Here is a 13,200-nt window from a genome sequence, read left to right on the forward strand (position 1 = left end):
CCCGGTCCTGCATTAAACCTTTCAGAATCAGAAGCCTATCCTCGTCTGTCAGACCTAACTCACGGGCGGTAGAATTAAATTCCTCGAGGTACGTGGAAGGAAGAATTCTGTCAGCACCCGAAAATTTTTTGAAGTGCTTCCGGTATTCGGGCGGAAACAGAGCCCTCCTGGCGGACGGTTGTAAATCCTCGTCCCTCTGCTCGCGGCGCGGACTCAACCGTGGTGACGCAGTGTCTTCTCTTCGAAGGGGGCGGGGCGTTCCTGGAGCTCGCTGGTCGCTTTCCCCGTTCGAACAAGTGGCGACGTCGGCTGCCGGTGGTGACGTCAATCTGGGCTCCCGCGACGATTGTGAAGTGCCGCTGCTAGTCATGCTCAGTTGACGCACTTTCATCTCGAGGTCCTCAATTCGTTCGGAGTTTCCTTCGGCTCGAACTGAAATTTCTCTCACTTGTCGTCCCAGGGTGTCTATGCCACGGTCACATGTCGCTTCCAGCTGCACGCATTGTAGGGCCATCTGCTGCATACCTTCCTCCTGGTCGCGCACGCTCTGAGACAGTGTTGCCATCTGGTTTTCTTGCCGCTCGATCCGCACGTTGATTCCGGCGATCTTGGCTTCGACCCGGGATTCGCATTCCTGTACCCGCGCGACGAGTTCCTGCGTAATCGCCTCACCGGAAGTACGGATGGTCTCCTGGTAGCGGTCTTCCGTCACTCGCATCTGGGTGCTGATGGCCTCTATCTTTGATTCTAGCGAGGCTTGGATTCCGCTTCGCGTAGCCTCCATCTTGGCTTCCATCCGCAGTAGCATCTCGATGATCTGTTGGGAGCTGGTACCACTGAGGCTAGCTGCTTCGTCGACCCGTTCTGCACCTCCCGGAGAAACCTGTTGCGCGCTGGTCTCCTTGGCTTGCCCCCCGCTGTTCGGTAGACTGGTTTCTTCACGTGGACTTAACGGAACATCGCACCGGGAACAAACGAGGCTAGCTGTGCCGACGTTTTCACTTTCTGGGAACTCCTCGCTGCAGACATCGCAAATCACCCTTACGTCACTCATGTTTAAGTTCTCGATGCGGCGGTTGCGCAATTTCATGAAATCAAATATTCAACCCTCGGTCGATTCTCAATGCTCGCTGACAAGCGTAAACGTGAGCGCTCACAATATATACCAATATATATTTAAACAATTCACAAACGAAAAAAGATAAGGGCGGTCGATTCCTCCTTTGCCAGAACCCAACTTAGCGCCTAATGCCATATGCCAAACAAAAAAAAATTTAAAATACCTAACGCCTCAAGTAGCTGCCCTACTACCTTAACAAAAATAAACGCCTAATGTCTCAATTACCACCTCACGTCAAAATAAAACAATAAAATCTCACAATGAAACACAGTTACATGACACCAAAATACGCCTGACGTAGCCCTTACAAAAACGACATATGCACCTGCACTGAGGGTGCTTTCGATTTAAAATATACCGGTCCCTGTGTTCGCGGCGCCAAAAATGTATGTTACGCCCTCCCTTGCCCGGGAAAACAAATGCTACCACTACCTAGATAGAGGCGGCAAAATCTCCCTCGGGCAAGCGAAATAGCGTTACGGTCCAGGTTGAGTTCGTGTGTAGGAACCGGTGACCAACAGTGCATAGTAATAAGCCATATCGAATAAAAACAAGGACATATGTACTTTCAAATTACCACCTCTTTACCTGTAGCCGGGAAGCGGCTAGCTGCATACCTGAAAATCACGGGTAGCGACATGCATACGAAAATGATATAGCCCAAAATTAACATGAAAATAAAAGGTATATTCTATTCATAACCAACAAAAATGGAATTATTACAGGTCCCCACACTTGCACTCTCACATTCTCTCTCAGATTCAATCCTCATGGGGTCATCGACACAAGAAATTATACATGACATGTACAGGTTTTATGACGACAAGCCCTAATTATTGCATTCTCAATTAATTTTATCTTACTTTTTGTCTAATCAGGTCATTTGTGATTTTGCTCCAGTGCTACTTAAATCCTAGCCAGCCCTTACTTAAGTTCACCTTTTGTTTTTAAAAAAGAAACTAGTCGGCGCGGTGACCATACATTACTTGACCAGTATAAACAAAGGCGTCTCAACGGCAATTACATTCACGTGGGCGGACGTTTTCCTTTTACAAGACCTCACGTGGTTCCAAACATAACAAATAACCTCCGTTGAGTGGCGCAAACATATACTCTCTAGCAGGCGGGACTTAAACACTTCGCCGCGACGAGCAATTCACATTATCAGGCAAATACTTTAACAAATAATCACATATGCGACCGGACATAGCTAGCAGCGACACAGCGCTGACACATAAAAATGAACAAACCTCAAGTAGAATATGCAATTAAGCGGGCGGCGCTTTACTCTAATAGTACGCACTTTAAACAAATACAAAGGAGCACAAACGACAATGAATTTAAGATCATAAAAAAATATCACAAGGAATAAGAAAAATTGACCTGAGACGAATAGATTACAAATGACAAGCGCGACGGGAGTTTGGTATGAAGTTCGAGTTGAGTGGGCGTTTTCAAAATGTCGACGAATTTCAAGGGCGTTCTCTAAATCAATCGGGCCGTCACGTGTTAAGGTTCACACAGATGAATACTTTACCATCTCTCAGCTTCCGGGGTGCATCCTGGCGTCTTTATGGGCGATTGAAAACACATAGTATCCACGCGAAAAGTTTCCTTGGTCGTGACGATGAAGATGCAAAAAGGGTTCAAACACCTAGTTCCCCGGCTCCTCTTCCTCTCGGGATCGGTGGATCTCCGTGGTATGGCGCGGTTCGGACGTCGCATCTGAGCGGGCGTCGTCGGCGTCGTCGGGGCGTCAACATCTCTCTCTCTACGTCTCTCTGTCGCGGTTGGTAGGCGTCGTCGGCGTCGTCGGGGCGTCAACGTGGCGGATGGTAGGCATCGTCGGCGTATCAATAGGGCGGCGTTCGACGTTCTCTCTCTCTCCATGGCGGCGGATAGGCATCATCGGCGTAGCTTCTTCTGACCTCGGGCGAATCGACGTAACGCCCCCATCTCTCTTCTTCCTCTAGCCCGCCATAGTTTCCGGTGTTCCTCGTTTCTCAAAAATTATAAATGGCGTAAGGTAATCACGGAAACACGGTTTCGCTTCAACTTCCCCCAGCGGTTGAGGTAGGCGCACTCGTGTAGACTTACTGCCTATCACACACACTGGTGTTCGCACAACACAACAAAGTCCACTGTACACGAAAGGTAGCACGAAAGTGCTCTCGTTCCAAGAATCGCGGCAAAACTGTATATGGAGAGGTAGCTCGGAGCTGCTCTCGCTACAAGGATCGCGGTAAGACTGTGTATCGAAAAACCATGTCCTTCGTTTTATTTGGATTTTGAAAAAAGGACGCTAGGCGCACGTTGGAGTGACGCTTCCGAAGAGGTTATTCCACCACGCTCTATTGTCTCCAAACTAGGACGGACCGTGTCCGAAGTTTACTTGTGTGGATTAAGCTTCCGCCTCGCTGTCTCCCATAGCTCAGTTGCAATCGCTGTCCACAAACTGATCAATTAGAACCGATTTGATCTGGCGTCCGTAATTGTCGCTTGATCGTGACGAAACTCCACACATCCGTCCTTGCACACATGCCGCTGCGCTGGTATAAGTTTCACATGAATCTGACCGTTGGAAACCGAGATATTTAAATGTTTGTCATTACGGTCGAATTTCCTAAGCTTTAGACGCATAGCGTGACCCTTCAAGTGCTCGCCCTTAACACACGCGAACGTCTCGTTCCTCCCGTCGGCTTGGCAAAAATCAAATATGTAATCTTACAAATTAAAACACTCAACACTTTGAATCAACACGTCTTTTTACCGCTACATACATGAATAATAATGATAATAATAATAATGACGGTAAATCTGACTGTCACATTACAAGAACGATAATGTTTCTGGAATTACAATTATTTTGGTCATAATGTTTGTTCGCAAATTTTAAAATTACAATATGTTTAGAACACTCGGATTTACACATCAGTTTCCTCAATATATTTTAACATATTGTAAAAAGAACGTACAAGTTATTGACTTTCCTGCAGAAATGACAATTTCCTTTGTTAATACACTTTTCAATTTTTTGTATTTTTCCTAACTTTGTACTTAATAATGAATATTTAATTAAACTAACATTTTGCAACTTCAAAATAGCTCCTGTATGTTAGTATGTGAACACTAAGACACTCATTGCTGGTGAGATAGTGAATCTACAGTGTATCACATCAAATTTATGCGCCCCTTTTCTGTAATTTTTTGTAATCAAGGCAATGAGGATGCATTGTTTATTTAGTTATTTTTCTTATCTATGGCCGTTTTCTGCCACTTTTGGCTAATTGTGAGAATGAGGAAGAGTGATGAGCAGAGTGGGGAATGGAGAAGCAGGAGAATCCCATCCTCCCAACTAGGCGTCTTTCCTAGTATTTGTTTTGAGTCCACTTTATGCACAGATCAGCTGATCGAGACTGATACGAACCACCATGTACCCTCCGCCGGGTATCGCACCTGGGGCCCTCTGAATACAAGGTGACAATTACAATTTCCACTGTCTTCGGGGAAGCATTTCCAACAGAAAAACTTACGTAAAGCATTGCTCCACCTGTTTCTCATTTATATCATTAGAAGTATTCCCCAGCTATCCTCAAGGTTCGAGGAAATATCTGCCATCCCCCAAATAACATTCTGTTTAAGTTAAGAAGATTAAATGGCTAAATACCACTTTTTTATCTTATTCCAGTTTTGCGCATTTTGGAGGTTATTTCAGTCGTTTACCGTCAGACCGTCGGCCGCTGAGCGGCCCCTTCATGCAACAGAAGTCCGTAACAGAAACAGCTTGTTTTGTAATGTTTCCACTTTTCACAATTACAGTTACAATTACAATTGAAATAAGCACGTACCTTGTCGCAAGGATGCTGCAAAAGGTGTCCTCCCAAATACAAATATTTCTGGCATCTTATTTCTGACATCTAATCTTGGATTAGACATCGCTACTTTATCCTCAGTTGACAGAAATGGAAGACAGTATCCCGGCGCATAAAGCAAACCGAAAGCGTAAAATGATATTTAAAAGTAATAATAATGATGATCACTAACCTCCTGTGTTATACGAGATGTTGAAAATAACCTCCTTCAACAGCAATACAACACGTTTCTTAGGTTCAAGAGATCCTGTCTCTCGTAATTGCCTGACCACTTTTCTGCAAGAATTCATTTTCACGTAATTATCGTACATAAAAACTCTTTGTTCAAGACTATAATTGTTTAGCGGAATAAGTAATGAATGAATAACAAGTAACACACAATAAAGCACTAGCACTAAAACTCAATAACACAGTATAAAAAACACGCGTACTGATAAACGCAAACAGAAGTCAGCATGAGGGTACGGTACACCCAAATTTTAACTATGTTTGCCTATCCTATCCTAATCTAACCTAACCTAACCTTACCTTACCTTACCTGAATAGTTCGTGGGGCTATAGGTCAATGGTTTGTGGGCCTACCCGTGCATGGTTTTTCGACCCCAAATTTTAACTATGTTTGCCTTGTCTAACCTAACCTAACTTAACCTAACCTTACCGAGAATGGTCAGTGGGGCTATCCGTGTATGGTTTTGCGCTAATTGTGATTACGAACCGATAAAGAAATCTTATTTTCGTAGCACTTAAACGGCAAACGTTCATCATCGAAGACGCCATTTTCGTATCCTGCAATTTTACGATCGATGCACTGTTGCCAAACTTACCTGTAATTAAATCAGTCCACACTCCACATGTTCTTCTACATCGTGATTGTCGCTGTCACATGTAAGCACCTTCTTTGGGCAATATACCGAAATCCATAAGTTTATTAATTAGCCCACGGCCATCCTCCTGCACACTCCACCTAACAATCTGTACAACATTAACAACATTTTTACTGTTCTCTTCCGCCATTCTTACACCATCCATGCTCTCCAAGTATGAAATCAACAGTGTGGCAATGCTGTAGACAGCGTAACTAATTGCGAACATCGTCAATTGTTCATATCAACAAATATGGCTACCATACTTGTATACGGAGAATGATTGCGAGAATTGAAAAGCTTATTTTACAACTTCTACACGTTAATGAACAATTTTTTCACCTCACCCCAACATGTTAACTTGAGATAAATCATCACGACTAATTATTTCGTGAGTATAAGACGTAGCATAGAAATTACAGAACGGTCCGGTATTGTAAATTCTTGCCTTAATCAATAATAGGGGTGTGCGGGACAGAATTTTTTGGGTCGGGACGGGAATTTTTTTTAAATCCCGACATTCGGGACGAAAAAATTTGCAATTTCCCGACCAAGTCGGAAAATTTTTAAACGGGAAATGTTCGAAATTTCCCGAAGCTCTGTAAATCTCGAATTCTACACGTTATTTTCACTTTAAGTGATTGTTTTTGCATTTCTAGAATAAAAACTTACAATTTCCGATAAGTTCCAGAAACTTACAATGCATAAAAAGTCGAGAATTAACGACTTTTTAAAGTGACCATTCGATATTTCCCGACTGCTCGGGATCCCTAAAAGTCTGGAAGTCATTTCCCGAAGTCGGGATCGGGACGGGAATTTTTTTCCCGATCCCGGTCCTGACTTTTCGGGATCCCGCACATCCCTAATGAATAACGTTGAGTCGTTTACTGTTGATTATGTTATTTGAAGTCATACATGCCGCTGCCGTGTGTGGTAGAACAGAGTTCTCACTGGCCTTGCAAACCTGAACAAATGAGGAACATGACCTACGAGTGCAAATGTCAGGGGAGTTTGAAAATATGCCTGAGGTTGTGTGGTTGACTAGCAACAGCTGAACCTCGCAGAGGAAATAAGTCAATTCCAGTTCAGTTAAATAATTAAGGCAAGACCTGCAGTGGTGCAACCACAGTGGGTCATAACATTGATAGCCAAGGGTACCTGCAGGGGGCAATTGCCGTCTAAAATTTCAAATTTTATATACTTTGTGCAACAGGGTATAATCAGTGCCAGTCTCTGTAACTGAGTGGTTACGTATGACGCTACGTCAACCGACCACGAAAGTAGGGGGTTGAGCAAAAGTGCACTGGCATTACGTTACCGGGAACGCATTTTGAACTGGCGGCTGGAAAACAACATCGATCGGCTGACATCGTGTCCCAAGGTGCCGAACGCTTCTTGCAGAACCGAACAAACAATGATCGGGGACACCACATGTTGTCAAACCTACTGTAAGCTCATAAGTACCCTCCCTCGAGGAGCTGTAAACACGAGGGTTCGTAAAGAACCCTGTTACGAGTTTGCCCTCGGGATAATGCTTGGATATGCATGACTAATACCAGGATTACGTGACAAACAATTGATTGCATCATCCATCTTCCCTTCGCTCGATGAGGGTTGAAAATTCAACAGCGCCAGAGTTTTTGTCTTTTAATAGCTGCGGGCCTTGTTTTACGAATTTGGCATTATAATATGGCTTATTTTATACAATTTGGACACACGGTTAGAAACTTTTCAAGTTTGTTAATAAGAATGAATATTATATTACAGGAAAGGATGTACGTTGAATTGCAGGGGCGTGCCCAAGATTTTCGAAAGAGGGGTGGGGGTCACATGTACTTTTTATTAGTAGTCAACCCTCAATTTGCCATATTTTCCTGCGCCAGGGGAGAGGGGGTTATGACCCACCAACTCCCCGCTTGGGCACGCCACTGTTAAATTGTATCTTTTACCAATACCCTGTTTAAAGAAACAAGCTGCTCGAATACTAAGACGAGTGTACAGCTACGACCAATATATTCATGGGCAAAACAAGAACTAACACACGTGAAAGGAACTATTTTCTCAGATCTGTCATGTGGTTTTGTTTACCTCAACTTCGTTCTTACACTGGATGGAGAATAGTTGGCGTACTGATATTTTCAGTTTATTACTTCTGCTGTACTGACGGAATTATAAATAAATACCCTTGGTACCATTGTCTCTCAAGGTTTCATGTTTCGGAATTCCAACCAAGTTCTGCTAACCGTACAAGTGAAGGCTTTTTACACCATAGTTTCACTTTGAAATGCGTTCCTTTCGAACGTGTCATTAGCAATTTGAAAAGCGCTGTAAACATAACATACTAACTAAGAACGTAAACTGAAACCACCAACTACTGTCGCATTTCCTCGAGATTTATTCGAGTAAATTATGGGTAAGAAGGTGCCATTTCTTCCGTGTGATTGTACGGGAAACAATGCGACAGTGGTATAATTTCGTGGCCATTCTACTCTTAAGTGTGACAGGATATACAAGGAGGAAAAAAAAAGCGTGAGAGTTTAGCAGAAGTCACAAGGTATGCATACACGATTACTGTGCGTAGAAGACAAATCCGAAACTTGAGAGCAGAGACGAACTCTGGCCAGTAGTCAAAATCTAAGCAAAATATCCCCGTAAACGAGTGTTGTTAAGATATCAGCTTAATTCTCAGTTTTCATAACCAGTGATCAGAACGCTACATTTTACATGTAGCTTCGTTACAGCTACGCTACTCCTGTTCGCTACTCGCTACTTCTGCACAAGAAGAAACTTAAAACAACCATGTCGATATTCAGAAGGAGCCCCTAGTATGATAGTTGTACTTACTGGAAAATATATTATTTATTATCATGATTCCTGTCATTCGATAATGTTGATAGCAGTGTTACTTCATTTACGTATTCTTACTATAGTGTTTGAGAATAACTTACCTATGTAAGTGGCATATCAATTCAAATTTGATAGCTGAGTATTGCAATAGGGTGTTGCAAAGATTAATGATTACAACTATACACACATAAATTTTGGTAGAATTATTTATGTTTACATATCAACAATTTTTCTCGAGATTACTGATATGAAGGCAGTATTTTGAACGAAAAATATATCTCGCTGACTCTTTCATGCCGTGAACATGATGGATAACCAGATTTTCTAAGTAATAGATTGTCTTTATGAACCTCCTGCAAAAGTAAGCGTTAATGTCGATTATTTTTTTTGACGCTGTTGCTACATTCAAAATTTACCTGAAAATGCTGAGATGAAATGTAGCTGTAGAGAAATTTTCGCTACAACTACAAGAATTTTGTAGCTTCGCTACAGCTCCAATTTTCAAAATGTATCGCCGCTACAGCTACAAATCTTGTAGCTCGCTACTTCCGACCATTCATAATAATACTGTATATCCCACTTTTCACCTGTAGCTTTTGTTATGCGTTTTTTCTTTCGCCTCTTCCTTTTCTCTAGGTTATTTCGAGTGTTTTTATTTTATTTATTAAATTCAAAGCACGCCTTACACAGCTATCTAGAGCCTAATCATTCGCGAGCACTTATTTCCTTCTGCTCTTCTCGGCCAGTGAAGAAACGCCGTGTAAAATTTATTCGGCGGTTATCGATAGCATCCTTCCCAGCGCCGCGTGCCTCCACCGGCGGAAGCTTTGGGGGATCGATAGTGCATCTGGTATTCCAATGTCACGGGCACCACTCGCTGCGTGCGAGGGCGGGAAAGCGAGGATGCAGTCAACGGAATGGAAGGTCTGCGCTTCACAGTTAACGGGCAGCAGTGTTGCCAACTAACTGAACCGAAATTCCACTATGGCGATCAGAATATCGCTTGGATTACGATATAGATTCTATTTTTTTATTATTAAATAAAATGGTATTTTGTTTCATTATCATCCGATCGTCATGATTAATGTTTTATTTTATGGTGCAGTGCGTCTTACTAGTATATTTTTCAAACTTGAAAATCTGATGATCTATACTTTATCAGCGTCTACATGTGCGTATATGTTTACATAGCAAAAATTACACTGTAATAATTTAAAAGATTTTTTTGGGGGGGAGTTGCTTTTTTCTATCACATTAGCCGTATCGCAGCACGCTACTACGCTAGGAGTACCGGGTTCGAATCCCGGCCTGTGCATGGGTGTGCTTTGTGAGTATTCTTTCATCATATTAACTCGTACATCGTCGCGATTAGCCAAAAGTGGTACAAATGCTAAGTACAATAAACCAAATCAAGTTCGATCACATTAATTCATATCTATCCGAAAACAATCATTTACAAATTACAACAAAGTTTCTCATATTGTTTCAAAAAGTTGGGAAAGGTGAAATGTAGGAAAAACAAATAGCAAATGCTCGTGTAGACTAATCGGGACTGGACCTACAGTTAGTTTCAAGCGAGATACGAACCAAAATCAAACCAACCATGTCGAAATAATAAACTATTTTCCTTTTTTTTCTAACTTGAAATGAGCTATTCTGATTTCCAGGGTTGGGGGTCCACTGACCAGTTCGTCCTTCTCTGACGACGCCCTTATTTGTTAATATAATGTACTGTACAATGGCGTATTATTAATTAGACCCTTGATTATATCTGCTTATTTTTGCATACTTCAGTACAGTTTTAGTTTCCTTTGCTTATATTAATTATTCTACTTGTTTCTTTGAATATTCATTGTTTTTCTCTTCACAAAATGTGTACTTTTACGGAGGAATATGCATTAATTGAAAAAATTAGGGGAACATAGCTCAGGTTGGCAACACCACCGGACAGGGATTTGTTCACGTCTGGCATCATTCCGCTTCGCGTGCACTGGACCAAGTCGGACGGCCCAAGTCATTCATGAGGCTTGTTTGCAATGCAAATTACCTTATTTTGAAAACTGTTTTTCAACGAATCCGAATGGTTAGTAACGTAAAACCACTAACTGTGGGGATGTTTGTTTATATACATTTCAAACACTGACGTTCACGAAAAATTCACATTTTTTGGTAATATTAATTTTAATTTTAAAATGGATTTGCAAACCTTACCAGTGCAGATGTGTATAGTGCATCAGATACGCAACTCACTGAAGTATGTGGCTAGTAAAGATGCTGATAGCATAGTGGCCAATACTTCCACCGTGTAGTCAATGGATCCCGGGTTCGATTCCCGGCGAGGACATATTCCACATTGTCGTTTGGATCTCACGTGAGAAACAGTACCTCAGTGTTTCTCAAATCTCAACCACCGGGCCCTCTTATCAATTACACTGGCCCCGATAAGTTCTGAAATTTGCCATTTTAGTTCGCGCAGCAATTTTCGTTAACAGAATTTTGTTTTATAGTTTAAATATTTCGATTAATTCGCACTTCGGTATTAATTTAATAGTTGACTTCAGAAAACTACAAGATTCATTTGACCCAGTAACAAGTAATTGAAACTCATTATATATCATCCCTCGTATATCTCCAAACTGTAAACAAATCGAGATATTCTGGCTATGGTCTATTTAGGATGTAATTGTTTCATCTCGCAATCGTCTGCATACAACCAATATTGATATATTGAGTTTTTTGGTCCATGTGCAGAATTTGGAAACAGCCACGAGAATGTAAACTTCAACCAATGAAACCTATGACAATTTCCTCAACCAACTACAAGCGCCATCCGAATAAACCACTTGTATTCTAACCTCAGTCACTTGTGGAAGATGCTTAACAATGGTAGTGGTCTTCGGTTCTTATTTTTGTTGTTCACAGTGCAATGGCAATGCAATGGCACAAACTTTCAGCACAATCGTGACAAAGGTCCAATAAATTTATCATGTCAAACTTTAAAGGGCTCTCCTGAAAAAATGAAAAATTGGACATAAAACATCTACATTCTCAGTGGACAATATATCATCACTCCTAGACGTATACAGAATCGAAATATTACTCTTTATGATTGTCATCATTTATTGTTAATTTTTAATTTCAGAGCTGTATATTAACGTATAAAGTTTTTAAAAAAACAACTGCATTTATGAGTAAAATTGTTAGGATGGGGCATTGACTTTGAAAATAAGATTATACCGGGCCTCTGCCTCACAAAGGTTGAGAACCCCTGCTGTAAGTCTAGTCTCTTATTAGTTTATCTGCAAAATTGATCTGAAACACATTTTGGTTGAGGAATTTGTTTTGCATTGTGATTAGATTACATTATTTTTCCTCTTACATCACAATTGATTTTGTAAGAATAGTTCCGTGGCATGTAAGCCAATTTTCTTTTTCAAACCACGCCAAGATTCACTCGAATGTTCTAAAAGTAATTCTAAGCTGATGCATTTTTTTCCGAATTTGGAGTATCATAGCAGTTATTCGAAAGATGAGGAATTTTCGATTAAATATACATCTTAACTTTTATCTTTTTTTTATGTCTATTACAGAAGGGAACAATGGCCTCTTTTTACAAGTTATTCGTGCTGGCAGCAGTTGATACAACAGACCCGGAATCTTAGTAGGGATCATGCAGCACTTAGTGAAGTGTATTCCACACATCTAGTAAATAGACTGTCACAAGTAATGGAAGATGTGCAGAGAATATACAGACGGGTGAGTGTCCGAATTACAGTACTACCATAATATTACTTGTGACAATTTAATGTTTTTTTTTTTCAATCCAGGTATATTGCCAGTAATGATACTCGTATATCCACATTTTTTCTCAGTACATTTTTCTGTAACCTAAGTAGTCTCCAATTTTTTTCTGTATTTTTGCCATTTTTCTCATGCATGTTACAGCTAACAATTTAATATAAACATTTCTGAATGTGTAGCTTATTGTTTTTAGTCATCAGTGTTCGCAAAGTTAATTTTCAAAAGTAACAGAGTTAAAATTACTAATTTTAGAAAGTAACCAAGTTACAGTTACATTCTGCTTGAAATTTTCTTGCAAAAAATTCACACAATTAATAATATATTTTTCAATTCATTTATGTTTCTGGTACAGTCTTCTTATATTTATATTATTACAAAAAATATAAAATGAAACAGCTTTGCTAGAGTTACTTTAATTTGAAAAATCGTTCCTATGCCAGCCACGATACTTTGTATGTGGTGCCATCACTTCCACTTGCACCGGTTTCTTTCACTTTAATTTCAAGATCCATTTTCTCCACAATGGCTTTTTCCTAGCATGATTATCACGGGCCTCCCCAATGGTGCAGTGGTAGTGTTGTTGCCTTGTAATCAAGAGGTCCCAGGTTCGATACCCTGTGGAGGCACAAAGTGGTTTGGATCCCACTTTAAACTGTAAGTCCAGTCCCAGTTAGCTTTACTGTGCATAAAGTGGACT

At 40.9% G+C, this 13,200-nt stretch overlaps 1 protein-coding gene across 5 annotated transcripts in view; it reads left to right on the plus strand.

The window, feature by feature from the left end:
• LOC145996275 (SLIT-ROBO Rho GTPase-activating protein 1-like) overlaps positions 1-13,200 on the plus strand; it is a 248,310-nt gene that overhangs the window by 198,135 nt on the left and 36,975 nt on the right. For all 5 annotated transcript variants that reach the window (XM_083132707.1, XM_083132722.1, XM_083132714.1 and 2 more), the window contains exon 3: positions 12,293-12,458. In XM_083132707.1, the coding sequence (XP_082988833.1) occupies positions 12,293-12,458 (166 nt within the window). The remainder of the gene's footprint in view (positions 1-12,292; positions 12,459-13,200) is intronic.

This window comes from Lepisma saccharinum, chromosome 1, assembly GCF_977018435.1.
Source record: "Lepisma saccharinum chromosome 1, izLepSacc3.1, whole genome shotgun sequence".
Classification (NCBI taxonomy): Eukaryota; Metazoa; Arthropoda; class Insecta; order Zygentoma; family Lepismatidae; genus Lepisma; species Lepisma saccharinum.